This window comes from Schistocerca piceifrons, chromosome 1, assembly GCF_021461385.2.
Source record: "Schistocerca piceifrons isolate TAMUIC-IGC-003096 chromosome 1, iqSchPice1.1, whole genome shotgun sequence".
Lineage (NCBI taxonomy): Eukaryota > Metazoa > Arthropoda > Insecta > Orthoptera > Acrididae > Schistocerca > Schistocerca piceifrons.
In genome coordinates, this window is record NC_060138.1 from 659,246,224 (window position 1) to 659,270,860 (window position 24,637).

General features: G+C 47.2%; 1 protein-coding gene across 1 annotated transcript in view; it reads right to left on the reverse strand.

Moving 5' to 3' along the window:
- LOC124805437 (protein phosphatase 1 regulatory subunit 21) overlaps positions 1-23,077 on the reverse strand; it is a 218,962-nt gene extending 195,885 nt beyond the window's left edge. Inside the window, exons 1-2 of the mRNA XM_047266002.1 lie at positions 22,742-23,077; positions 22,451-22,645 (exon numbers count right to left, since the gene is read on the reverse strand). Of these exons, the coding sequence (XP_047121958.1) occupies positions 22,451-22,645; positions 22,742-22,804 (258 nt within the window). The 5' untranslated portion in view covers positions 22,805-23,077. The remainder of the gene's footprint in view (positions 1-22,450; positions 22,646-22,741) is intronic.
- Positions 23,078-24,637: the final 1,560 nt, after the last annotated feature.

Consider the following 24,637-nt stretch of genomic DNA (forward strand, 5'->3'; position numbering starts at 1 on the left):
GGTGGTGGTTTGCGGTTCTTTCTGTGGGTGTAAAGTTAGTTTGCATGTTGAGGGATTTGGGGAATGATGGTGAGGCATGGTCTGAGGTTAAGAAATTCTGGAAAGTTAACAGGGAATGATCTGGGGTCAGTGGAGATCGATCACGGTTGGATGGAGGAGTGAACAGAGTCAGGCAGGATTCAACATTGGTCTCCGAGTCTGATATTGTCTTGTTTTGTTTTTAAAGTGCAAATACAACTGGAGTCATATGTGCCCAAATCTAAACTATACAATACGAAGACAGAGAGGAGTTAAAAAACAACTATACGTCAACCACAACTGACATAAGAGAAAACAGCTAAAAACAGGGGCGTGGAGAAAGGGCTAAAAAAGACACCGTACAGAAATGGAGGTCCAAAACTAAAAATTAAATGGCCTTCACCATACTGCTTTGACAGATAAAAAGTAAAATGCAGCCAACAGCCCGCGCGTCATTTGCTAAAATGGCCGATAACTCAGACAGCAAACCCAAGCAGGAATGTAAACAGTTAAAAAATAGGCATTTCATCAGGAAGTGGCATACAGTTAAAACTTGGGCGACTTGGGTGCAATGTGTACAAAGTGGCTGGGGAGCGCCACTTACCAAATGATAAGGGCTAAAAAGGCAGTGCCCAGAGGACTGAGAGGATGTAGTCCAAGTCACTGGGAGAGGCTTAATAATCTGGAACTTATTCCCATGAAGAGAGGACAAATGGCAATGCCAAAGTGACACCACCGCCTGACAGATGGCAACACCGAGATCACTGGAGGGAACATAGGAACTAGTGGGCTGAGGTACGAGAACTGCTGCCTTGGCAGCAGCGTCAGCAGCCTCATTTCCTAGCAGACTGACATGACCAGGAATCCACATAAACATCACAGTGGCTCCACCAAGAATGAGCAAGTGACAGTTTTCATGGGCCCATTGCACTAAAAGATGGGCAGTGTACAGCATACAAACCCTGAAGGGCACAGAGAGTATAAGCAGAGGACACAATTAAAAAGTCTGTGTCAGTGGATGCACTCCATGGCCTGATACAGGGCGAAGAGCTCGGCTGTAAATACTGAGCAGTGTGTCAGAAGCTGACATCGAAAGACTTGGGCACCAATGACAAAGGCACACCCGACACCACAGTCAGTCCGAGAGCCATCAGTGTACACAAAGGAAATATCACGAAATTCCATGCGAAGGTCATGAAACTGAAGGCGATAGAGTGAGACTTGAGTAGTGTCCTTAGGAAGAGAATGAATGCCGAGGTCAACATGGGCCACTTCATGAAGCCAAGGTGGTGAAGGGTTCCCACCCACCAGCAAAGTTGCAGGTAGTGTGAAGTTAAGCTGCCAGGGCAAGTGCCGAAAGCGGACTTCAGGAGGCAACAGAGAAGAAGGACGCGCCCTATACTGGCAATCAAAGGAATCATTGAAGAAGGAGGCATAGGATGGGTGGCCATGCACGGCAGACAAACGGCATGCTGAGGAGAAAGTCACGGCGGCAGGAGGCAGTGGTAGTTCAGCAGCTTCAGCGTACAGCAGAACGGCACCCTCGAAATCCATACTGTGCAATGGTTAGTAAATTGCAAGACTCGAGCCACCATTCCAGCAACGCATAAATCGTGCATTTCATCACCTTGCAAATACAGTTGGTGAGAGAGATGGGATGTTAGTTGGAAGGAAGGATTTTGTCCTTACTGGGATTAGGTATGGGTATGACGGTGGCTTCACACCAACATCCAGGAAATGTGCCGTCTGCGCAGATGCAGGTGTACGTATTAAGCAGAAAGTGCTTGCCCACAAGAGAAAAGTGCTGCAACATCTGAATGTGGACAGTGTCTGGCCCTGGAGCAGACTACGCAGATGAACTGAGAGCATGATCTAGCTTCCTCATAGTAAAAGCAGCATTGTAGCACTCACGATTCTGAGAAGAGAAGGGTATCGCCCAAGCCGCCTCCGCTCGTTTCCGATGGAGGAAGGCAAGGTGGTAGTGGAAGAGCTCGAAATTTCGACAAAATGGTGGCCCAAGGTGTTGGAGACAGCAACAGGGGCCATAATGACATCGTCTGCCACTGTCAAGCCGAAAATTGGCGAGTGGATCTCGGTTTCAGAGAGCCGTCAGAGGTTGGCCCACATGACGGAGGAAGGGGTGGAACTGTTAAAAGAACTAGTGAATGAAATCCAGCTAGCTGTTTTACTATCCCAAAGATGGCGACAACACTTTGCACATGTGTTTATAATGAATGCAGTTTGCCATCGTAGGATAATGGTTAAAAATGTGGAGAGCACGTTTCTGCACACGACTGTGTCGCGACATGCCTCTGTCCACCAAGGGACTGGGACATGGCGTGGTAAAGAGGAAGTGTGAGGAATGGAATGTTCTGCAGCAGTAAGGATGTTTGTGAGATATTCCACCTGGTCATCATAACTGGGGAAATCGTTTTCTTTGAAGGTCGCCAGGGAGGGGTAAAGCTGCCAGTAAGCCTTAGTAAGCTGCCATTTGTGTGGACACCCAGGTGGGGTAGGAGTCTGGAAACAGATAGCACATGGGAAATGGTCACTCAAGAAGGTGTCAGGAAGAAGGGACGACTCAAGACAATGGGCAAGCTGGGCAGTGCAGAAGGATAGGTCCAAATGGGAATAGGTGTGCAAGGAGTCTGAAAGGAATGTGGATGCTCCGGTGTTAAAGCAGAAGGGGTTGAGTTGATTAAGATCAGCAAAGAGGACACCTCTCTGACAGGTTCTGGGGGAACCGCAAAGGGGATGATGTGCACTAGTCATCAAGTAACAGAAATGAGGAGGTTGCTGCCCAATAAGCTGAAGGAAGTCTGCCCTGGTGACATCAAATGATGGATGGACATAAATGGTACAGAGGGCAAAATACAGGTGAGGAAGGAAAAGGCGAACTGTAACAGCTTGAAGACAGGTAGCCAGGGAGATGGGTTGACTATAAATATCATCTAGTATGAGCAGCATGACACCCTCATGAGATGGAATGCCAACCTCAGGGCGAAGGTCGAAACGAACCAGGAAGAAATGTGAAGGCTCAGAGCAGTCATGAGGACGCAATTTCATTTCCTGAAGGCAGGATACAAAGGGACACTGTGATGCTAAAAGCAGCTGTAAATAAGCTTTGTGGGACCGAAGGCCACAAACATTCCTTTGGAGGAAAGTCATGATGAGGAAGAAATGAAGAGGTGTCATCTCAGCAGCTGCCGAGTGGCAGGCTGCGAAGACTCTCTGCTGCAGAACACTGAAGCAAGAGGATCCTGTTCCATGAGGTCCACAGAAGCATCACCTTGCTTGTGCTGTTGGTCTGTGGAGTCCAATGCAGAAAAACAGTTGGTGGTGCACACCAGCGACACAGAGGCTGCCCTGGCTAAGCTGTCATATGGTGACACCATCAAAGAGGATGTTCGAATCAGTGAAAGAGAAGACCGTTTGCCTTTGGTGGACTTCTTGGAGCCTTTCTGGTTGGCACAGGAAGACTAGGGTGTTGTTTGGCTGGACGGATGCAGGAAGTCTTCATGGGAGTACGCCTTCTGTCGTTTCCAGCCTACCAATTGTGTAGCTGGTGGTTTCACCCATTGAGGCAAGAGTTTGATGGCTTGTTGCACAGATGGATGGGGGTGATGGCGATGCTACCTTGACACTGGGCGATTTCACAACCTCAGAGCTGAATTTGAGGTTGCAAGTCTGCGTGGCCATGTCCTTCATGGAGCGAGGGGTGATGAGAACAGAACTATAGGTGCCAGACGGGAGAACGCAGGGATTGCGGCTAGCCAATAACTTGCGAGCAACTGGGTAAGGCACTTTCTCCTTTACCACAGCCCACTCATCAAGATACATGGGACAATCCCAAGAGGCAGCAGTATGGCCACCATTGCAGTTGATACAGCGGAGAGAAGGAGGTGGACTATCGCCCTCAAGCGCATCCCTACCACAGGTTACACATCTGGCTGGGTGTTGACAAGATGTTCGAATGTGGTTGAAATGATGACACTGGTAGCAGTGCTTCAGGTTCAGTACGTACAGTCGGACTATGATAATTTCATAGCCTGCTTTGATCCTGGATAGAAGCACCACCATCAAAGGTGAGAAAAAGAGTGCAGGTGGGCACTGTATTTATAGTATGTCTTACTTAAAATATGTACAATTTGCCATTGAATTGCCCTTGTATTTATTGTAAGTTTAAATTGAAACCTGTACAATTTGACACGTTCCATATCCTTGTGATTGACTCACTAACTGGATCTATGGAACAAGAAATAAATAAATAAATAAATCTACCTCTTTGATCACCCAGTGGACAGCAATGACACCCTGATCAGAGAGGTAAGACTGGATTTCGGCCTCAGTCAGACCATCAAGCAGTGTAGTGTAAATAACACCACAGAAAGAATTCAGAGTTCTATGGGTCCGACACAAACAGGATAGCCATGGAGAAGCGAGGTGTAAAGCACCTGTGCTTGAGAATCAAAAGTAGTCTCCAAAAGCAAAGTGCCAGTCCGTAAACAAGAGCAGGATTTCCCAGGGCCAGCAATGGCATCAACACCTTTCTGAATAATAAATGGATTTACCATTGGGACTGACTGTCTTCAGTGTGCGAAATCACGAGGAACTGTGGTGCATCTGGAAGGGTCTTTGAATCATTAGCTCTATTCCACTTACGTTTTGTAGATGTTGATTGTAAAGATGACTGGCTCATTGGGAGAAAATCCCCCATGATTGCCAACATCTCTAATGGCACACTCCTTCCAACTGGGGGACCCCTTCACAAGGGGGCGCACCCGCCTTAGGTGATTGTTCACACCTCCTGAACACCTGACAGAGGGACCAATTGGCAATTTGGGAAAGTAGCAGCTCAGGCAATCATCCCTCCCTGGGCCTGGCCTGTACCGGGAGGTACGTGCAAACCCTACCTGTCAACCCAGGGCTGGGAATTATGCCTGATCCAGTCACCCATTACGTGTAAGATGGTCAGGGAATTGGCGAATGGCGACTGCCTGAGAAACAAGGAGTTGGCTCCATTGGATGTGCAGAGGGGGAATCCCTGCTTCTGTGAGGAACTATTAAATTAACAGGACTAGTGTGAAAGGCACCAATAGCCAGACGCACCCCTGATGATAGACTGGGTCAAGGAGTTTCAAAGTGGAAGGAGCTGCTGAGCCATAAATCTGACCACCATAATCAAGTCTGGACAAAACCAGAGTATGGTAAAGATGGAGAAGAGTCTAACGGTCTGCACCCCAAGATGTGTGGGCCAGAAGGCAGAAAGCATTAAGCTACTGCATGCGTGCAGTCTCTAAGTGACAAATGTGGGGCAGCCATGCCAGCATGTTATCAAAAATAAGGCCCAAGAAATGGGACTGTGTTACAGCAACAAGGAGCTGGTTGCCGAAATAAAGTTCTGGATCAGGGTGTACTGTGGGTCGACGACAAAAATGCATAACCTGCATTTTGGAGGAGGAAAACTAAGCCATGGGCTGTGGCCCATGTAGAGGACTGTCGGATGGCGCCTTGGAGTGGGAGCTGCTTTTGGTGACAAAAGCTCTTACAAGCTCTTCCAGGTTCTAGTTGACACTTCACTCAGCACCCCTCAGATTCAGGAGAATGGTATCCCACAGGGTTCTGTACTAAGTGTCACACTCTTCCTCATTGTCGTAAATGGGCTTGTGACCTCTGTTGGGCCTCTGGTTACCCTGGCGTTGTATGTTGACAGTTTTTGCATCTGGTGCAGCTCCCACTCAATGGCACCAGAGAAGATGCCATGAGCGGTACTGAAGTGGGTATGGGAACCATTGTTGAGGATATACAAATCAAAGTCCGTGATAAGTTGGTCAATTAGGATACCCCGAGCCGTTGATGTAACACTCCCCCACAGTGGATGGTGGGCATTGAAATCGCCAAGGAGGAGAAACGGGGGGCGGGAGTTGCTGAAGTAAGGTAGATAGTGCAACATAAGCAAGTGGCCTACCTGGAGGCAGATAGACATTGCAAATGGTGATTGCCGGAGTCATTTGCACTCTAACTGCTATCACTTCCAAGGTGGTACGTAGGGGGATCCAGTCACTAAGGACATCGGAGTGAACCAAAGTGCAGACCCACCAGATGCTATCCCAGGACCAGCACGGTTCCGACAGAACGCCCGAAAACGGAAAAGCGTTTCTTGGAGAACAAGACAGAAAGCAGAATAAGAGGAGACAAGAACATTGCATTTCTGGTAGGTGACAATAGCAGCTGTTGCAGTTCCACTGGATGATCACGTGGCGTGAGTTCAAGGTAGGCATGAAGGAGCCGACGAGGAGGTCAGGTCACTTGGTCAGTAGTTGGCACCAACAAGGATGGGGTGGCATCCATAAATAAGAAGTCAGACTCAGGTTCCGAGAGGGGAGTTGGCATCTCTGGGGCACCGGAGACGCCTTTGCTTGGGATTTATGTTTCTTCTTCTTCTTCTCTTTCTGAGGTGGAGGAGGACAGGACACACGGAGTACAGGCGTCTGCAAGATTGGGAACCAAAAGAGAGCAGGGGACTGTGGGGCCCACAGATGGTGCGTCTCGTGGCCAAGTGGTGGTAACAGTCTTCTGGCCTGAGAGACACTGGGGAGAGAGTTCCCGGGAGGGAGCTCAATCAGCAGCAGATCCCAGAGAAGGGGGGCACTTCTTCGGCTGGGGTGGGGAGGGGGGGGGGGAGTGGCTCTCTGATGGGAGGTCGTGGGAACAGCAGGGGAGGTGGAGGGGAGAGTGGAGGGGGGGGGGGGACTGGGGTAAGGACGAAGGGGGGGGAGGGGGGGGGAGAAGGGGGAGGAGGAGGAGGAAAGGAAGTAACAGAGGCAAAAGTTGAAGATGGCAACACCAGATGAAGTCGCTCATACTTTTGGTAAGCCTCAGTGTAAGACAGGTGAGCCAGGGACTTATATTCTTGCGTCTTCTTTTCTCTCTTGTAAGCCAGGCAATCCGGTGAGCGAGGGAGTGGCGGTCAGCAGTACAATTAACACACACGGGCAGCGGAACACAAGGGGTTCCCTCATGGACGTGGTGGCAACAGTCACCACACAAAGGGTCCGCCGTACAGTTTGAAGACATATGCCCAAAATGCAAGCACCAAAAGCACTGCAAAGGTGAAGGGATGTACGGCTTCACGTCACATCCGTAGCACATAACCTTGACCACCTCTGGGAGGGTATCCCCCTCGAAAGCCAGGATGAAGGCTCCGGTATCGGTGTGGTTGTCTTTGTGACCCTTCTGCACACGTTGAACAAAATTAACACCACACCACACCAGATTCATCTACATGGATACTCCGCAAATCACATTTAAGTGCCTGGCATAGGGTTCATCGAACCACCTTCACAATTCTCTATTATTCCAATCTCGTATAGCGCACGTAAAGAATGAACGCCTATATCTTTCCGTACGAGCTCTGATTTCCCTTATTTTATCGTGGTGATCAGTCCACCCTATGTAGGTTGGTGTCAACAAAATATTTTCGCATTCGGAGGAGAAAGTTGGTGATTGGAATTTTGTGAGAAGATTCTGTCGCAACAAAAAATGCCTTGCTTTTAATGATTTCCAGCCCAAATCCCATATCATTTCTGTGACACTCGCTCCCGTATTTTGCGATAATACAAAACGTGCTGCCTTTCTTCGAACTTTTTCGGTGTACTCCATCAGTACTACCTGGTAAGAATCCCACACCGCACAGCAGTATTCTAAAAGAGGACGGACAAGCGTAGTGTAGTTAGTCTCCTTAGTAGGTCTGTCACATGTTCTAAGTGTCCTGCCAATAAAATGAAGCCTTTGGTTAGCCTTTCCGACAACATTTTCTATGTGTTCTTTCCAGTTTAAGTTGTTTGTAATTGTAATACCTAGGTATTTAGTTGAATTTACGGCATTTAGATTAGACTGATTTATCATGTAACCGAAGTTTAACGAGTTCCTTTTAGCACTCATGTGGATGACCTCACACTTTTCGTTATTTAGGGTCAACTGCCACTTTTAGCACCATTCAGATATTTTTTCTAAATCATTTTGCAGTTTGTTTTGATCTTCTGATGACTTTATTAGTCGATAAACAACAGCATCATCTGCAAACAACCGAAGATGGCTGCTCAGATTGTCTCCCAAATCGTTTATATAGATAAGGAACAGCAAAGGGCCTATAACACTACCTTGGAGTTCCTCACCAGTTTGGAGGGTGAGGTCCCTATGAAAAATGACTCCCTGGACCATATTCAGAGACTGGTGAGGAGTGATAGACACTGAGACATTGCCAAGACAATCACAGGCATGAAGAGCTGCGGATTTGGTGGCAAAAGAAGTTTTGATCGACAGGGAGCCTGACCTCATCTTACTTACCGACTCTACTTCACCAAACTTGTCCTAGATATTTTCCACGAAAAACAATGGCTTTGTGGCGGTGAATGTGTCCCCATCCGTCTTAGTACAGACGAGGTAATAGGACAAAGATTTCATCCCAAGACAGCAAGCCTGGTCCTCCTCCCATGGAGCAGCCAGGGAAATGAAGGCTGCCGGGTCATACGAAACAGCATTTAAGGATCCTTCACCACTCGAAGGGACGGCTGTGTGAGAACGATCAGATTTTTGCAGCTTGATACACTTCATGCGCCAAGCATCCACCCTGATATCACCCACTCTGACCAGGGGCTCTCCCCATGGGCGCCACCCAGCCACAGCAAGGGCCATCTGGCACGGCAGCTGTTGCCAGGAGTTCCGATGCTCCAAGAAGACAAGCAACCACTCCTTGGCATACGTGGGGAGGGAACAGCTCAGGTGTCAGTAGTGTGATCCCTGTGTTGTCAGGGGGCTCAGCCATATGGGTACATAACAGCCCCACCACATGGCCTGGCTACACGTGCTGGTGACCTAGCAGGATGGAAGGGGGCTACAGTGGGGAGGGGAGAGGAATCTACACCGTAGATGCTAGAGAGGGAGTTCTTCCCCATATGGCGCACACTAAAAACAGGAAATTTTGAAGTGGAGGTCAAACCTCAAGTAGGGACCGAAACACGAAAGGGTAAAGAACTGGCAAAAGGAACAAAATTGCAACCAATACAGGAAACCAGGGGAATAGCCACGTCGACATAAAGCAGAGCACCGAGAGAGGGGAAGGAGGTGGCAATGGGGAAGTAGTGGGGATAGGAAGGGAGGGGGCAGGAAGAAAGAAAAGCAGCTAGGGAATGAAGAATGAGCTGCAATAGCTTGGGGCCCCGTGTGCACCACGCACGAACTCACAAAAGAACCAGTGGTGAGCCCCTTGGGGGTGAGGAAGAGTGTAATATTCACATGGAGCTCTGCTGAATGACTTTCTTTTGGACCCATAGGGAGCTAAACGATGCACCAAATCTAGCTCAGAACAATCAGTGGGATAAAAACCAACGGGCAATAACCAATAGGGAGCTTCAAAGACCTGAATCATGGAGGCTAAGTAAAATGTGAATGCACCAAGAGGTGTAGGTTGCCTTTTGTAGTTTGAAATGATTGTAACAAGTTGCTGAATTCAGAAAATGTCTTTCAGATTATTTTTCCAATGTAACCAAATTGTAATTGAGGACCATCCCTTCCAGCAATTGCACTGATGAGGAGAGAAATTCAAGAACCCAGCACAATCACCAGGCTACCATCCTTAAAGGCAGTTTGCGGAGCATGTTGGTAAGGCAGTTTGGTCAATAGCTGTTGATGGACATGGGGTTTCTGCCTGTGTTAAGAACTGGATGATAACACTATCTCTCCACTGTGAAGGGGAAACACCTTTGAGTCAAACACAGTTTAAGATCTTCAGGAGAAGGAGTCTGAATAATAGTCAGATGTTGGCTCATCAGATCATGAATCGAAACAAGTCCTGAGGCCGTTATCGTGTGATGAGACAAGAGCCTGAAACAGTTCACAAGCACTGAAACATAGTGTGTGATGGTGGTAAATGTTAGGGAATTGTCTTCTGCTTGTCGTCTGTGAATTTGAAAGATAACTGGGTACGGAGACGATGCCAACACTGACACAACAGGGGTCACAAGGCACTCAGCAAGAACTGACTCTTCCAAACAAATACTGCCACACAGGAGGGATGGAGAGTTATACATTCCCAAGGAGAAGACAGCACTCCCAACATTTGTTCTTACTCCATTTACTTAAGAGTGCTATGGAATAAAGCTGCTTAAAAGAGAGGAGAGATACAATGCAGGGTCTCTGATGATTCCAAATAGCTTTTGCAATGGCTTTCGTCCACCATGGCACCAGTCAGCAGCAGAAGTGATTTTTCTAAAACAGAAATAGCAGTTCCAGCAGCATGAAATATCATGTTGAGAACACCTTCCTTAATCTCAATGCAATCTGACAGATGGGCTGAAGGTAACAGCAGAGGTATACAGCTGCTAACTGGTTCTTCCAAGAGCCTGAGACCCACAGTTCATGGCTCCTTCAGCCACTGGCTGGCGTCGGGTCTCTGATACACTGATTTATGGGTAGAGGTTTCTTGAGAACGAGCCCTGTGACAGGTAGATGCAAGAGGAAGATGTTGCTTCACTGGCCAGGTGTGGAGAGTAGTTCCTAAAGATGATGCGACAACCACGAGAGGTGGACCTACAACCCCCACATGCAAGTTTATTAGTGCAGCTACCGGATGTCAACATCAAGGGAGTAAACACACCAGGTACTGCTGATGATCTGGTTATGTAGTGCCAAAAGGGTGATATCACAGACTGGATAAAGGGATCATATTTTTTCCCATATTCAAAATATAAGAGATGATCTGTAACTTTCATTTCCTGAATTTGCATTCCTCAAATAGGTCTGCACACATCAGGGATTGGCGAGGGTGGTTGTAACTGACACACACAGGTGGTAGCACTCAGGGTGTATTTTTGTGAAGTAACTGGTCACAGTCTCCACAAATTGGGCCAATGTACTCCGGGGGACATATGTCTGAAGTGGTGGCACTTAAAGCAGGGCATAGGAGTGGGAAATAAAGTTTCAAATTCCAGTTGGAAAACATGATTGTGCCACTCTCAGGAAGCGAATACCCCTCAAAAGTGTGAATTAATGTACTATCGTCTACCTTATCTGGCAGGCCTTGATTTACACGACGTATGAAGTGCATCCCCGGTCTCTCAAATTGTTCATATAGTTCTTTGTCCATCTGGAGTATTAGGTCACAGTGAAAAATTAAGCCTTGTACCAATAATGAGGTTCTTATGGGGTATGGTGATAACAGGTACATCACCAAGATGTTTAAACAAGAGCAACACCCAGGATTTGGTAAGATTTGCCTCCTCAAGATGGAACCACTTAATAATTTGCAAAGGGACAAAGGTTTGCCAAATATATTTTCAATATTCTCCGTAAAGAACAATGGTTTAGTAGAGTGAAAGGACCTTCCACCTGTTCAGGTGCAAACCGGGAACTGAGGGGAATAACTGTCTACAAGCCACTAGGTTTCGTTTTCCACCCATGGTGTGGCCAAGGAAGGAAAGATCCTAGAGGCGTAATGATTGGCACTGAATTGTGATCTGTCTGAAGAGACTGCTGAGGCCTTGCAGCCACTGGCTGATACCTGGTCGTTTCATGAGGGCAAATATCTGTCATGATGTTGCTCACCCCGAACAAGATCTCTCTTCCTCCATAGGTGCTACGCAAAGACGATCTGGCATGATAGCCAGTGCCCGGAATCCCAGTGCCCCCAAACAAACAAGCACCTATTCCTCAGGATGCATGGGGAAGTGAGAGTTTGGGCATCAACTGTGCAATCCCTGTGTCACCATGGGCTACCCCCCCCCTCCCCCCCCCCCCCCCCCCGAATGAGTGCCTGATGTATCTCCTACATTAACTGGCCACCATGCTGATGCTGACAATTAGGTGATCTCCTTGCAAGGCCTGCAAAAAATTTTGAATAGATGAATCACGGAAGCATTAAAACTGTCACTAGTGAGTTGCCCATCACATAGTGATGCTAAGAACAAGTTAAGAGTTATAGTATGTGGCATCCCTTACCACTAGTAATCATCACACTTTATGTAAGTCTACATGCATAATACACATCAAAGTACACCAAAATTTCCCTAACACAAATGACTGAAAACAAGTTCTACACAACCTGCATACCCGCAAACACATACGGGTTTAGATTCAATGGATGCAGGATATGAACTAACCACTTTTAGGAAACTAAAAAAAAAAACAAAGTAAACAAAACAATAATCATAATAAAGGCAGTCTCTCAAAAATTACACCTCTGCCAATTACCAATCTGCTGCTGGGTAGCATTCAACACTGTTGCTCCACCCACTGCACTGAAACATTCTTGTATCCTCATTGGCGTGTCATCAACGAAACAGTCAAGACACTGCCGTTCAAGCCTATCCCACACCTTGATGAATACCAGTGCAGGAGGAGAGATTCAACGGCTATGTCCTGCAAGTTTCAACTCGTCTAAAGAATGTTCAATTGGTTGGTTGGTTGGTTTGTGGGATTAAAGGGACCAGACTGCGAAGGTCATCGGTCCCTTTTTCAAAAAAAATTAAAACCACCCAAAGAGAATAAAAAACGAACAGCAGGAAAGACGTCAGACGACACAGGACGACAAAGACTCCGACAGAGATCAGACAAAACAAATTAAAACACACAGAGGGTGACGGTGGTTGGCCAACCATAGAGAAAAAAAGAGGAAAAGCCAACCACCAAGAACACATTAAAAACTCAGTTTAAAATCAGAGGCTAAAAGCCAGAATCAACACTAAAAAACATGAACACTCAGATTAAACCATAAAAACCCCCTGCCCGAATAAAACGCAAAACTAAGTCCACCATGGCAGAGTCATCTAGTAAAAGGGCAGGGAGCGTATCAGGCAGCGCAAATGTCTGCCTGAGCACGGTTAAAAGCGGACAAGTTAATAAAATGTGCACCACCGTCAAAACCGCCCCACAGCGACAGAGAGGCAGGTCCTCACGACGCAATAAATAACTGTGAGACAGTCGGGTGTGGCCAATGCGGAGCCGACAAAGAACAACTGAATCTCTGCGAGCGGCTCGCATGGATGACTGCCACACACGCGTCGTCGCCTTGAGAGAACGGAGTTTGTTTGGCGTGGGCAGATTGCGCCATCCAGTGTCCCAAAGCGAGAGAACTGCGTGGCGGAAGACTGCCCGCAAATCAGTCTCCGGGAGGCCAATGTCCAGGGTGGGTTCACTGGTGGCCTGTTTGGCCAGGCGGTCAACACGTTCATTGCCCAGGATGCCGACGTGACCGGGGGTCCACACAAAGACCACAGAGCGGCCGCAACGCGCAAGAGTATGCAGGGACTCACGGATAGCCATCACCAGACGAGAACGAGGAAAACACTGGTCGAGAGCTCGTAAACCGCTCAGGGAATCGCTACAGATAACGAAGGACTCACCTGAGCAGGAGCGGATATACTCTAGGGCATGAAAGATGGCGACCAGCTCAGCAGTGTAAACACTGCAGCCATCCGGCAAGGAACGTTGTTCAGAATGGTCCCCTAGAGTTAGCGCATACCCGACACGACCAGCAACCAACGAACCGTCAGTGTAGACAATTCCAGACCCCTGATACGTGGCCAGGATGGAATAAAAGCGGCGGCGGAAGGCTTCAGGAGGGACCGAGTCCTTCGAGCCCTGTGCCAAGTCGAACCGAAGGCAAGAGCGAGGAACATACCACGGGGGTGTACGCAGAGGTGCCCGGAAACGAGGTGGAACAGGGAAAAACCGAAGCCTGGAGAGAAGCTCCTTGACGCGTACGGCGATGGGACAACCCGACCGGGGTCAACGGACTGGCAGATGGACGACTGACTGCGGGAACAGGACACGGTAATTTGGATGCCCGGACAAGCTAAAAACATGGGCAGCATAAGCAGCCAGTAATTGTTGGTGTCGTAACCGCAGTGGAGGGACACCTGCCTCCACTAGTATGCTGTCCACAGGGCTGGTGCGGAAAGCACCAGTGGCAAGGCGTATCCCGCTGTGGAGAATGGGGTCCAGCACCTGCAACACAGATGGGGATGCTGAGGCATAAGCCAGGCTCCCAAAATCCAGACGGGACTGGATTAACGCCTGGTAGAGCCGCAACAGGGTAGATCGGTCGGCGCCCCAACGGGTGTGGCTCAAGCATCTCAGAGCGTTTAGATGCCGCCAACACGCCTGTTTAAGCTGCCGGATATGAGGCAGCCAAGTCAACTGGGCATCGAAAACCACCCCTAAAAACCTGCGTGATTCCACCACTGAAAGAAGTTCACCGGCAAGATAAAGCCGCGGCTCCGGGTGGACAGTACGTCTCCGGCAGAAATGCATAACGCAGGTCTTGGCTGCCGAAAACTGGAACCCATGAGCTACAGCCCAAGACTGCGCCTTGCAGATAGCACCCTGCAGCTGACGTTCAACAGCTGCAAAGCCAGTAGAGCTGTAGTAAAGGCAGAAGTCGTCAGCATACAGGGAAGCGGAGACAGAATTTCCCACAGCCGCAGCGAGACCGTTAATGGCTATTAAAAACAGGCAGACACTTAAAACAGAACCCTGTGGCACACCGGTCTCCTGGACGTGGGAGGAACTAGATGAGGCCGCGATTTGCACGTGGAAGGTACGATACGACAGAAAATTTCTGATAAAGATCGGCAGAGGGCCCCGAAGACCCCATCCATGAAGCGTGGAAAGGATGTGATGACGCCATGTCGTATCGTACGCCTTCCGCATGTCGAAAAAGACAGCGACCAGGTGCTGACGGCGGGCAAAGGCAGTACGGATGGCCGACTCCAGGCTCACCAGATTGTTGGCGGCAGAGCGGCCTTTACGGAACCCACCCTGAGACGGAGCCAGAAGGCCCCGAGACTCCAGTACCTAATTCAAGCGCCGGCTCACCATTCGTTCGAGAAGCTTGCAAAGAACGTTGGTGAGGCTAATGGGGCGGTAGCTGTCCACCTCCAAAGGGCTCTTGCCCGGTTTCAAAATGGGGATGACAATGCTCTCCCGCCATTGCGACGGAAACTCACCCTCGACCCAGAGACGGTTGTACAGGTCGAGGAGGCGTCGCTTGCAGTCCACTGAAAGGTGTTTCAGCATTTGACAGTGGATGCTATCTGGCCCGGGAGCAGTATCAGGGCAAGGGGCAAGGGCACTGTGAAATTCCCACTCACTGAATGGAGCATTGTAGGATTCAGTGGGTAATTGGAAGAAGCGGAACTAAGAGCAAAATGCTCTGCCAAGCTGTTGGCAATTTCGCTGGAGTCTGTACAAACTGCTCCATTCAGTGAGAGCGCAGGGATGCTGACAGGGGTCCGATAGCCATAGAGGCGTCGGATCTTGGCCCAGACCTGCGATGGAGAGACATGGAGGCCAATGGTGGACACATACCGCTCCCAGCACTCCTGCTTGCTTTGGCGGATAAGGCGGCGGGCCTGCGCATGCAGCCGTTTGAAGGTGATGAGGTGTTCAATGCAGGGGTGTCGCTTGTGACGCTGTAGCGCCCGCCGGCGATCTTTAATCGCTGCAGGGATCTCAGGCGACCACCAAGACACAGTCCGCCGCCGAGGGGACCCAGAGGATCGGGGAATGGCAGATTCGGCGGCAGTAACGATGCCGGTGGTGACCGATTGAACCACCGCATCAATGTCATCATTAGAGAGAGGCTCAATAGCGGCAGTGGAGGAGAACAAGTCCCAGTCAGCCTTATTCATAGCCCATCTGCTAGGGTGCCCAGAAGAGTGACGCTGTGGTAGTGACAGAAAGATCGGATAGTGGTCACTACCACACAGGTCGTCATGCACACTCCCTTGGACAGACGGTAAGAGGCTAGGGCTACAGATTGAAAGGTCAATGGCGGAGTATGTGCCATGTGCCACACTGAAGTGTGTGAAGGCACCATCATTTAAAATCGAGAGATCGAGCTGCGACAATAAATGCTCAATGGTGGCGCCTCGACCTGTTGCCACTGACCCACCCCACAGAGGGTTATGGGCATTGAAGTCGCCCAATAGCAAGAAAGGTGGCAGCAATTGGGCTATCAGCGCAGCCAAGACATGCTGTGAGACATCACCATCCGGTGGAAGGTAAAGACTGCAGACGGTAACAGCCTGTGGCGTCCACAACCAAACAGCGACAGCCTCTAAAGGTGTTTGGAGAGGGACAGACTCGCTGTGCAGGGTGTGAAGGACATAGAGGTAGATGCCACCAGACACCCTTTCATATGCTGCCCGGTTCTTATAATAACCCTGATAGCCACGGAGGGTGGGGGTTCGCATTGCTGGAAACCAAGTTTCCTGAAGAGCAATGCAGAAGAAAGGGTGAAGGCTGATAAGTTGGCGGAGCTCAGCTAGATGGTGGAAGAAACCGCTGCAGTTCCACTGGAGGATGGTACTGTCCATTGCGGAGAAAGGCGTGACGGGACTGGGAAGGCAGATTACGCCGCTGGGTCACCTGCTGCCTCCGATGGAGCACCCGTGCAAGTGCTATCCATTGCATCTGAGGGATCGGCGAGATCAAGGTCCTCAGCGGACGCAAGGATCTCCACCTCATCCTCAGACGCAGAGCTTTTAGGTAGCGGTGGAGTAGGTGCCACCGCAGGTGTCTTGGACTTACGGGTCTTCAAAGTCGTTTTCTCTCACTGTTCCTTTGGTTGCCGTTGTTGAGAGGGCTTATTGGAGTCAGTCTCTGGGACCGAAGAGGATCGCGAAGCCCGTCGACCAGCGACCTGTGGCTTCTTCAGCCACTGGTTGGTGTCTGCGGTGCCGCTGGTAGGAACCTGGGAAGGGAGTAACCCAAGGGACCCCTTCCAAGCGAGAGAAGCCGAAGAAGACTTACGCTTCTCCGGCTTAGAAGTGGGGACTGGTGTCCCTGGTGGGTGCTGCTCCCGAGGTAGATGGTGTGGGAGCAACAGCGGGAGAAGGGGCCCCCATCGTCAAGGGGGCAGGTGAGGTCCTCTGACTCTGAGAGCTGACTGTATATCTTGCAGCTGAAGGAGCTGGAGCAGGAGTGACAGTGGAGGCATAAGATGACATCATGCGCACGGGATGTAGCCGTTCAAATTTCCGCTTAGCCTCAGTGTAAGTCAGTCGGTCCAGGGTCTTATATTCCATGATTTTGCGTTCTTTCTGTAAGATACTGCAGTCCGGCGAGCAAGGGGAATGAGGCTCTCCACAGTTGACACAGACGGGAGGCGGAGCACATGGAGTATTGGGATGAGATGGGCATCCACAATCTCGACATGTGAGGCTAGAAGTACAGCGAGAGGACATGTGACCGAACTTCCAGCACTTAAAGCACCGCATCAGGGGAGGGATATAGGGTTTGACGTCACACCGGTAGACCATCACCTTGACCTTCTCTGGTAATGTATCACCTTCGAAGGCCAAGATGAAGGCACCGGTAGCTACCTGATTGTTCCTCGGACCCCGATGAACACGCCGGACGAAATGTACACCTCGGCGCTCTAAATTGGCGCGCAGCTCGTCATCAAACTCCAAAAGAAGGTCCCTAAGGAAAATAACACCCTGGACCATATTTAAACTCTTATGTGGGGTGATGGTAACGTGAACATCCCCCAACTTGTCACAAGCAAGTAACCTGCGTGACTGGGCAGAGGATGCCGTTTTTATCAAAACTGACCCAGAGCGCATTTTGGACAAGCCCTCCACCTTCCCAAACTTGCTCTACAAAGAACTGAGGCTTCACGGATAGAAACGAGTCCCCATCAGCTCTGGTACAGATGAGATACCTGGGCGAATACACGTCACTGTCATTCATTGCCTTTCGTTCCTCCCATGGTGTGGCCAGGGATGGGAATGATTTGGGGTCATAAACATTAGCTTTAAAATGAGCCCTCGAACGCTTAGAGACTGCTGGTGGCTGGCCGCCAGCGAGAGATGATGTACCACGCTTCATTGCGGGTCATCCGCCCTGATGCCACCTACTCCGACCAAGGGCCCTCCTCACGGGCGCCACCCAGCCGCAGCAAGGGCCACCTGGCATGATGGCCATTGCCAGGAGTCCTGATGTCCCAGGGAGATGGGCATCTACTCCTTGGCATACGTGGGGAGTTAACGGCGCAGGCATCAGTAGAGCGATCCCTATGTTGTCAGGGGGCTACAACCAACAGGGTACATGGCGGCCCCACCACAACGGACTGGCTACCGTGCTGGATCTTAGGTGCAAAAATGTCCAAGGTCGTCGTCGCAGTTAAAAGCAACACTGCAGAGTGCAGCGTGGGAATTGCACCCAGGAACGGATCCTCGCCCAAGAGATGGAAAACGAGCGGGACACCACTGCAACGACAAAAAAGCCGGCTAAAGGTCTCAATGCACGACGGATACAGTGCACCATGTAAGGCGCCCTTCCCCAATTGGCTCGCTCTTCGGAATAATTTAGAAAGATGGAGGTCAAACCCGAGAGGGGACCATCACATAAGGTCGAAACATGTGAGACTCCTTTTAGTCGCCTCTTACGACAGGCAGGAATACCGCGGGCCTATTCTAACCCCCGAACCCGCAGGGGGGAAATGTTCAATTGGGTCCATGTCAGAAGATGCTGAAGGAAACTCCATGCAGTTTATTTCTGCCTCCTGGAGGAAAGTGTTCACAACATGGGAATGATTAATGTCCTGAAAGATAACCCATCACCAATATATTGACTGTAGGGCTGGGCAACAGGTTACAAGATCCTGTCTATATACTCCCCAGACTAGCAGTTAGTGCCATCCCACATCTGTAGATGATACAGATCCAAAACATAACTCATCTTCCTGCTGAACCGATGGGACTGCATACTGGAGATGTAAATTGGTACTAGGGGTCAGCTGAAAGTTGTGATTGCAGCTTTGAGCTGCAACATAATTGTGTTGCATTAGTGTGATGACATGTTAGCATGGCATATTTGAGTTGTATTGTGTTTGTAGATGGCGCACTGAAGTATTTAATTGTGCTCTCTTGTGTTGGATGTTTATGTTTTGAAGCTGTCTGTTAGGTATGTTAGTAAGTCATTTAAGACTGTGAGTTACATGTGTCAGGTTGTTATTGGAAGTGTCTGTGCCAGTTTGCTAGTAAATTACTTTAGTTTTGCATAGTGTGGCTGATGGATTTGTGTTTGTTTTTGGAATTATTAGTACTGTATGTTTCTTATGGTGATAGATGTAATATTATTTTCCTTTTTTAAGAGTCATGGATGTGATACAGAAATTTATGGTTAGTCACTGGTTGTTACAATGGCTGAAGATATCTTGTCTACAACCAAGTTCCTAAGGTTACTTGGACCGATTGTGGATGGTTTTGTTTAGTTACTCAGGTGTGCAGTTATCTATAATGAGGTACAATCTGGGAGAAGCTGCATAAACATTCAATAATATCTTGATGAGATTTAAACGTGATGCAGGGATTGGAATATGGAAATGAAGTCCCATGCTTCTTGACAGAGCGTAGGGGAACGATGTGGGAACTTGCTCTAAATGTTCAGAAATGTAAAATTTTGCATTTTACAAAACAAAAAAACACAGTAACCCATGACTTTAATATTAATGAGTTCCTGCTGGAATTAGCCAAATCATACAAATACCTGGGCATTACATTTTGTAGGGATATGAAATAGGATCAGTCATGGGTAAAGCAGGTGGTAGATTTCAGGTTACTGGTAGAATACTGGGGAAGTACAATCAGTCTGCAAAAGAAATTGCTTACAAATCACTCACGTAATTGGTTCTAGAATATTGCACATGTGTGTGGGACCCATACCAGATTGTAATAACAGGGGATATTGAACATATTTAGAGAAGGGTAGTACGAATGGTCACAAGTTTGTTTATTCTGTGGGAGTGTGTTACGGAGATACTGAAGGAACTGAACTGAAAGGCTCCTGAAGACAGACGTAAACTATCCCGAGAAAGTTTATCATCACAGTTTCAATAACTGGCTTTTAGGTTACTCTTGGGATATAGAACCACCCACTACATATCGCTCACATAGGGATCATGAAGATACTGTTAGAATACTTACTGCACACGCAGAGGGATTCAAACAATCATTTTCTCACACTCGATATGTGAATGGAACACGAAAAAATTCTAATAACTGGTACAAAAGGACGCACCCTCTGCCACGCACTTTACAATGGCTTGTAGAGATAGGTGTGTGTGTGTGTGTGTGTGTGTGTGTGTGTGTGTGTGTGTGTGTGTGTGTGTGTGTGTTTTGTACTGCAGGCTTTGTTTTAGCTGCCTCATAGGTCAAGTAAGACTGGTGGTATCAGGTGTTGGAAATGTATGTGGGTTCATGGTATCAGAGACTTCGCATGAGCCATGTAGGTCAAGTGAAATTTGAAGACCTGGGTTTGATTTGTATGTGGTTTACTGGTATTGTGGTCTTTGTTTGAGCTGTATATGTGAAGCGAATTTTATGGAATTGCTTATTTCCATTTGGACATTTTGTGGTTGTGATGAATGTTGAGAATTTTGTGCACTTGATTTTGGATTAATATTTGTTTTGGGATGGTATCCTTATTCTTATTGTCACATACTTGGGCTGTCCATCCCAAAACCCCTCACTTTCCATGATTGTTCCAATACTTGTATGATAAATATTACACATGACATCTATGTTTGGGATTGTAATGAGTGCTGTCATGGCCACCATACTGTATATGATTGAAACGGATGCATCTGCAATCACGATAACGTCACGGGTCAACGCAGATGTGTGGAATCACAACTTGCGGTTTGCCAGTACCAGTATGTGTCCACATTCTTCTACATCTATCAAAGACATAAGTCCCACACTAGTTGATGTACAGAACTTAATGCCATTGATACCAGTTCCACTCGATGAGTTCCCTTGTTCACCATATTTGCAAACAACAGGGCTCAAAATGGCCATCCCAGATGCCATGAAAAAGGTAACAATCAGTTCTGTTGTATTCTTCTCAGGGCACCTATGACCCATAATTTTAGTTACGGGTCATCAGCTGATGATGTTCACTGCAAAGCAGACCTTCGATATTCTGTGCCTCATGATAGTTAGAGGTATACAATTTGGTGGGCAACTTTCAATTGCAAAGTGAGGATAATGCACACACCATCTAAGTAGTTGCACTGTCCCAGTCACAACTGGAGGTACATCATGCTCTACTGAGATGTACTACAAATACAGGTTTACTTTTACCTCTGTCACACAGGTGGTTGCACACAGTACTTTCCTGTGGTCAAAAGAGTAGGCCTCACCACAGTAAAGATTTCTGATAGAAATTAAACTGTGGAAGTCATGAAGATGGTGCAAAACTTTTTGTTAGAAGTTACATATTGCACACCCCCCCCCCCCCCCCACCGCCTGCATTTTTCAATATGGTGTGGACATAAACATTACACTTTGCTACCTGTCAATTTGTTACCACAATCTGTACCTGGTTTTCACATTCATTGGCTTCGCCAACTCTCAACCAAATTGTCTGCTTTCAGCCTAACATATCCCTTTGGGTTGTGCTATGGATCAGTCCATCACCACACACAAGATTTCATGGGAGCATCCAGTACCACAATTTAAGCAAGTTCTGAACATTTTATCATCATTCGTAATTTATATTGTGATTTTATTTAATTACTAAGGAAATTGAGTTAAATGCAGAGCAAATGGCAAAGAAAGATTACATACAAAATCAGAAATAACAGGATCAGTCACAAAGCAGCATGCCACCGTAATGACTTGCTTTCAATATGGAATGAATATCGCCACTGACAAACAAACTTTGAGCTATACTGCAGATCAGTCTGACAAAAAGATTGGGGGGAGCAGGGGCAGCACTATCACAATCATTGTATTCTGTGACTGGATGCCAACAATAGGTTTCAAGATTGTCACAGTTCCATTCTCAATCCAGAAAATATCATATACTTACGTTAACTCTTTTCCCATTTATCGACAACAAACACATCCAGGCAGCAAAATCTTAATGGCACCCCAAGGTATTGACATAATACGAGAGGAGTAACACACATGCTCCTGTCCTGTCACAGGATATGCAAGACATCATCAGGTATGAGTTCCACACATTACATGGCAGTCTCTCTCGGAAGTTTTCTTGTTCAACCTCATACAAGTACTTTCAACTATGGCAGTATACATTTCATGCTCATCTCCTATACATGCCTTTAAGTGCCCAGATAACCCGTCATGAATGGCAAATGGTAATAGTTTATTTCTGACACTTAAGATTCTGTTTGTTACACAAACCAGGTTGTTTTCACTCAAAAAGATAAACTTCAAATGTACAATATGAACTTATAACAGGTTTCCCTACCAAACTTTTATGAGCACGTGTTTTAACAAGCTGCATTATCAGCATCGTGTACTGATACTTTTCTAATTAAGAAACCAGTCTCATTTAGCCAAGGCATGAAAGTAATGCGCCTTATCCACCAACATTTACTAAAGTAACAATACATACAAACCTGCAGTGAATCTAATTCATCCTGAAGAACAGTGACCCTCTTCGTTAGCTGCTGGTTGCGAAAAGTTAAACTGTCCATTTCTTGGTCAACTTTACGGAGACTCTGTTCCTTTTCCTTTATAATATCGCGCAGTTCCGCATTTCGTGTCTGTTCTTCCAAAACTGCTTTCTTCAGAACGGCAGCTTGCGCACGAAGCTAGTAAAAAGAACCAACCATTTATTCAGTGTCCGATGCCCACTAAAATTACTGACTGAACGCAAGTAACTTCCAACTTCAGTACAGTTTACACACCTTAGAATATTCGGCAGCCACTTTGGTATATTTAGTCTGCAAATCTCCTGCTACACCTTCCATTGTTTACAAAAGTGTACAGAACACTGTCATATGAAAATACAATATCAAACTCAAGTAGCGGGCTCCTGGGATTAGTTTCAACTGTCATACGCTCTACGTAAAGTGCCTTATTGTATAAATGCACCATCCGTTAACTCAAACGCTGTATTTATGTAACAGGAAAGTTATACTAGTTTCACTCTAACTTTCATTTCGCTCATGACGCGAACAATTACCTACTAAATTAACTTAAACCTCTATTGCTTACATGCCGACACCTCCCCCTGTCTGTGATTAATTGCATCTTTGACAATTGCGACTGAAGGACAGTGTACCATACTGTTTTCCAAACAAAATAATTGACAAATCAGCGCATAATGTGAGTACTGTCCCGGAGACTTCAAAAAGTTCACACTGGCATTTGTATTACGAAATTACCCGACAGTGAGCTGCTGCCCACGCACTGTGCATAGTAAATGCTTCATATTTCGGACTGAGAGTTGCTGGGAATTGATTATTGTTGCTGTAGTGAAGACTTTCATTGTTTTTCTCTCCCCGTCATTACAAAGTGTCCACATTTGTATTTACACCAATTAAACGTCTATTATCGTGTAGCTAAAGAATTCATAGCTGAAATAAATTTGATTTCCAGATGTATTTCAAGGTGAGATGGGATACCGTAATACGACAAACGTGACTCATCTGGAAATGACCACTGTAACGAAAAATCATGCCCAGTGTTTGGAAGAAAGCGCAGAACTTGCCCGTCTACAACAAGGGTAGCAGAAGTGATCCACAAAACTACCGAACAATGCCTTGTTCTTCGCTCAAACGTAATGAACGGAATGGCTCTTCCATAACAGACACGCTGGATTCCGTAAACATCAGTCATGTGAAAACCAACTAGCGCTTTTCGCACATAACACCTCGAAACATAAGGATTTAGGCAGTAAGGTAGCTGGGGTATTTCTTGACTTCCGAGAAGGAAGCATTTGAATCATTACCACACCTACACTTATTATCCAGACAACGATCGTATGGTGTATCAAGTGAAATTTGAGGCTGGATTGAGTATTTCTTGGGAGAGAGGGCGCAACAAGTTATCTTGGTTGGAGAGTTACTGGCAGATGTAGATGTACTTCAGCTATGCCCCAGGGAAGAGTGTTGGGACCCTTCCTATACATATTGTATATTAATGACCAGGCAGACAATATTAACAGTAGCTTCTGACTTTTCGTAGATCATGCACCCATAACGAAACACTGCCTAAAACATCCTACACAGATAATGAGTCAGGTTTTGACAAGATTTCAAAATGGTTCACACACGAAAACATAACTCACATAGTGTGTGTGTGTGTCTATTTTCGACAAAAGGCAACTGTCGTTTTCTCGTGGGTATCTGTCACTCAGCATCTCCACTGTATGGTGAGTAGCAACTATTCTTTTTACAAGATTGTTACATTCCAGCCTGGATTTTTCATTGCTTCATGAACTAACTTTGAGTGATGAATCTAGAAATATACTACAACCTCTAGATATTGTTCCCATAGAGATCACCAAGTCAAGATTAATCTTATTAAAGTAAGCACAGAGGTGTTTAAGCAATCATTCTTCCTATGATCCCATGGACGATGGAATGGAAAGAAGCGCTAATATATGGTACAGAAGCACCATCAGCCACGGATTTCATAGTTGTTTGCAAAGTATGGATGTAGATGTGGATTCATGACTGGTGTGAGGAAATTGCCATATATTACTATTCACCAACTGACATATATCTGTGTTAATAAGTCAAGTATTTCAGAAAAACTAGTTGGAAACAGGTAACCGAAGGAATATGACTGAGTATATA